Source organism: Ambystoma mexicanum, chromosome 13 (genome assembly GCF_040938575.1).
Source record: "Ambystoma mexicanum isolate Mex_15411 chromosome 13, UKY_AmexF1_1, whole genome shotgun sequence".
NCBI lineage: Eukaryota > Metazoa > Chordata > Amphibia > Caudata > Ambystomatidae > Ambystoma > Ambystoma mexicanum.
Genome location: NC_090938.1, coordinates 266,417,309 through 266,419,043, shown reverse-complemented (window position 1 = coordinate 266,419,043; position 1,735 = coordinate 266,417,309). Strand labels below are relative to the sequence as shown.

General features: G+C 37.5%; 1 protein-coding gene across 1 annotated transcript; it reads right to left on the bottom strand.

Moving 5' to 3' along the window:
- Nucleotides 1-331: 331 nt before the first annotated feature.
- LOC138520317 (olfactory receptor 6B1-like) lies at nt 332-1,279 on the bottom strand. Its single transcript, XM_069632753.1, has one exon. It carries the CDS (start codon nt 1,277-1,279, stop codon nt 332-334), a length of 948 nt encoding a protein of 315 aa, XP_069488854.1.
- Between the last annotated feature and the right edge of the window lie 456 nt (nt 1,280-1,735).

Sequence of the window (1,735 nt, the reverse complement as noted above, 5' to 3'; positions counted from 1 at the left end):
ATTGCACTTTAGAAATTGTGCTGCACTTTGAAAATAGTATTGCACATTGGAAACTGCACTGAATTTTAGAAATTGTATTGTGAAAATCATTGATATGCTTGATTAACAACTATTAGTTTTCTGATGAATTCTAACTTTAAAAAGAAAACCTTTGTTCTAGTGTTATGATGAAATGTTGACATTTTGCTGCTTTAGTTTATTCTTATTGTCTTTTATCTTATATGTTGTTAATGTTAAAGGTTATTGTATAACCATATACCATAAATAAATAACAATAAACAACGATAATTTAAAAGATTAGATTACTTCAGTAAAGTCCATTGTCCATGCCCTACTTTATATGAGAAAGTGTGCCTTTAAACCTGAACATCTTCTGCAATATATGCTTGACTTCTTTATTCCTTAGGCAATAGATTATCGGGTTTACCATAGGAGTTATAACAGCGTACAAAGTCGACACAAGTTTATTACTATCCAGAGAGCTTATCTTTCTTGGTCGAGCATAGATGAAAATGGTGGAAGTGTAAAAGATGCTTACAACAGTGAGATGCGAGGCGCAGGTAGAAAAGGCTTTCCATCTACCTGTGGTGGTTGGAATTTTAAGAATTGTCATAATAATGCAAAGGTAAGAGATCACTGTTACAAGCAGTGGGATAAGCAATATCACCAACGCTAGAATGAAATCCACCATTTCAGCTAGAGACATGTCAGTGCATGCCAAGTTCAGCACAGGTGAGATGTCACAGAAGAAGTGATTGATGATGTTGTCTCCACAGAACGATAAGCGTGAAATGAAGGCAATTTTGATGGCTGTGATCAGAAATCCGCTCACCCAAGAGCCAGCTGCCAACTGTACGCAAAGATGGTTGCTCATTATAGATGAATAGCGCAAAGGGTAGCAGATGGCAACATAGCGGTCGAAAGCCATTACAGCTAGTAGAACACATTCTGTGCACATCAGGGAAATGAAGAAAAAGAGTTGAGTCATGCAGTTTTCAAAGGAGATGTGCTTGTTCTTGGTGGCAATATTGGCTAGCAGGTTAGGGACTGTAACAGAGATATACCAAAGTTCAAGAAAAGCAAGGTTGCTCAAGAAAAAATACATGGGCTTGTGAAGCTTATGGTTTGTCTTTATCATGGTAATGATGATGATATTTTCCATTACTGTCAGGATGTACGCTACAAGAAACAGCACAAAAAGTAAAACTTGTATTTGCAACTGTGATGGGAATCCTCGAAGGATGAAGTCCCGCTCTGTGGTCGTATTTCCTTTTTCCATGGCTGGACTGGAACCTTAGAATCTGGGAGGAGTATAAACATAAAGACAAGGTATAACATATCATTGCTCCACTGATTCTTACTGAATGCGAGAACAATTAATACATTTGAAAATAAAGAATTGGTATTTCTACTATGGGTAATTTAAGGGTAATTTAAGGTTACCAAACTAGGAATCATTATTAACTGTACTGCCTTTAAGAGCAAACATTGTGACTCTCTGATTAGCATAATTCTTAAAATATCCCCAAATATCCCTTTTAGTGCCGATTTAGCAGATGTTTATTTTTTTAAGTTCAGGGATGGGGCGTGTCTTGGCACCATGCGAGATGGTGGATTAGTTCTCGGCTCTCCAAATGTTCATATTTAAGGAGTCAACTGACAGACCTGGTATTATCATAGAGCTGCAGTGCTTGAGGGAGCTGTTGGTCCAGTGGTCTAGAGTGCATGAGAAGCG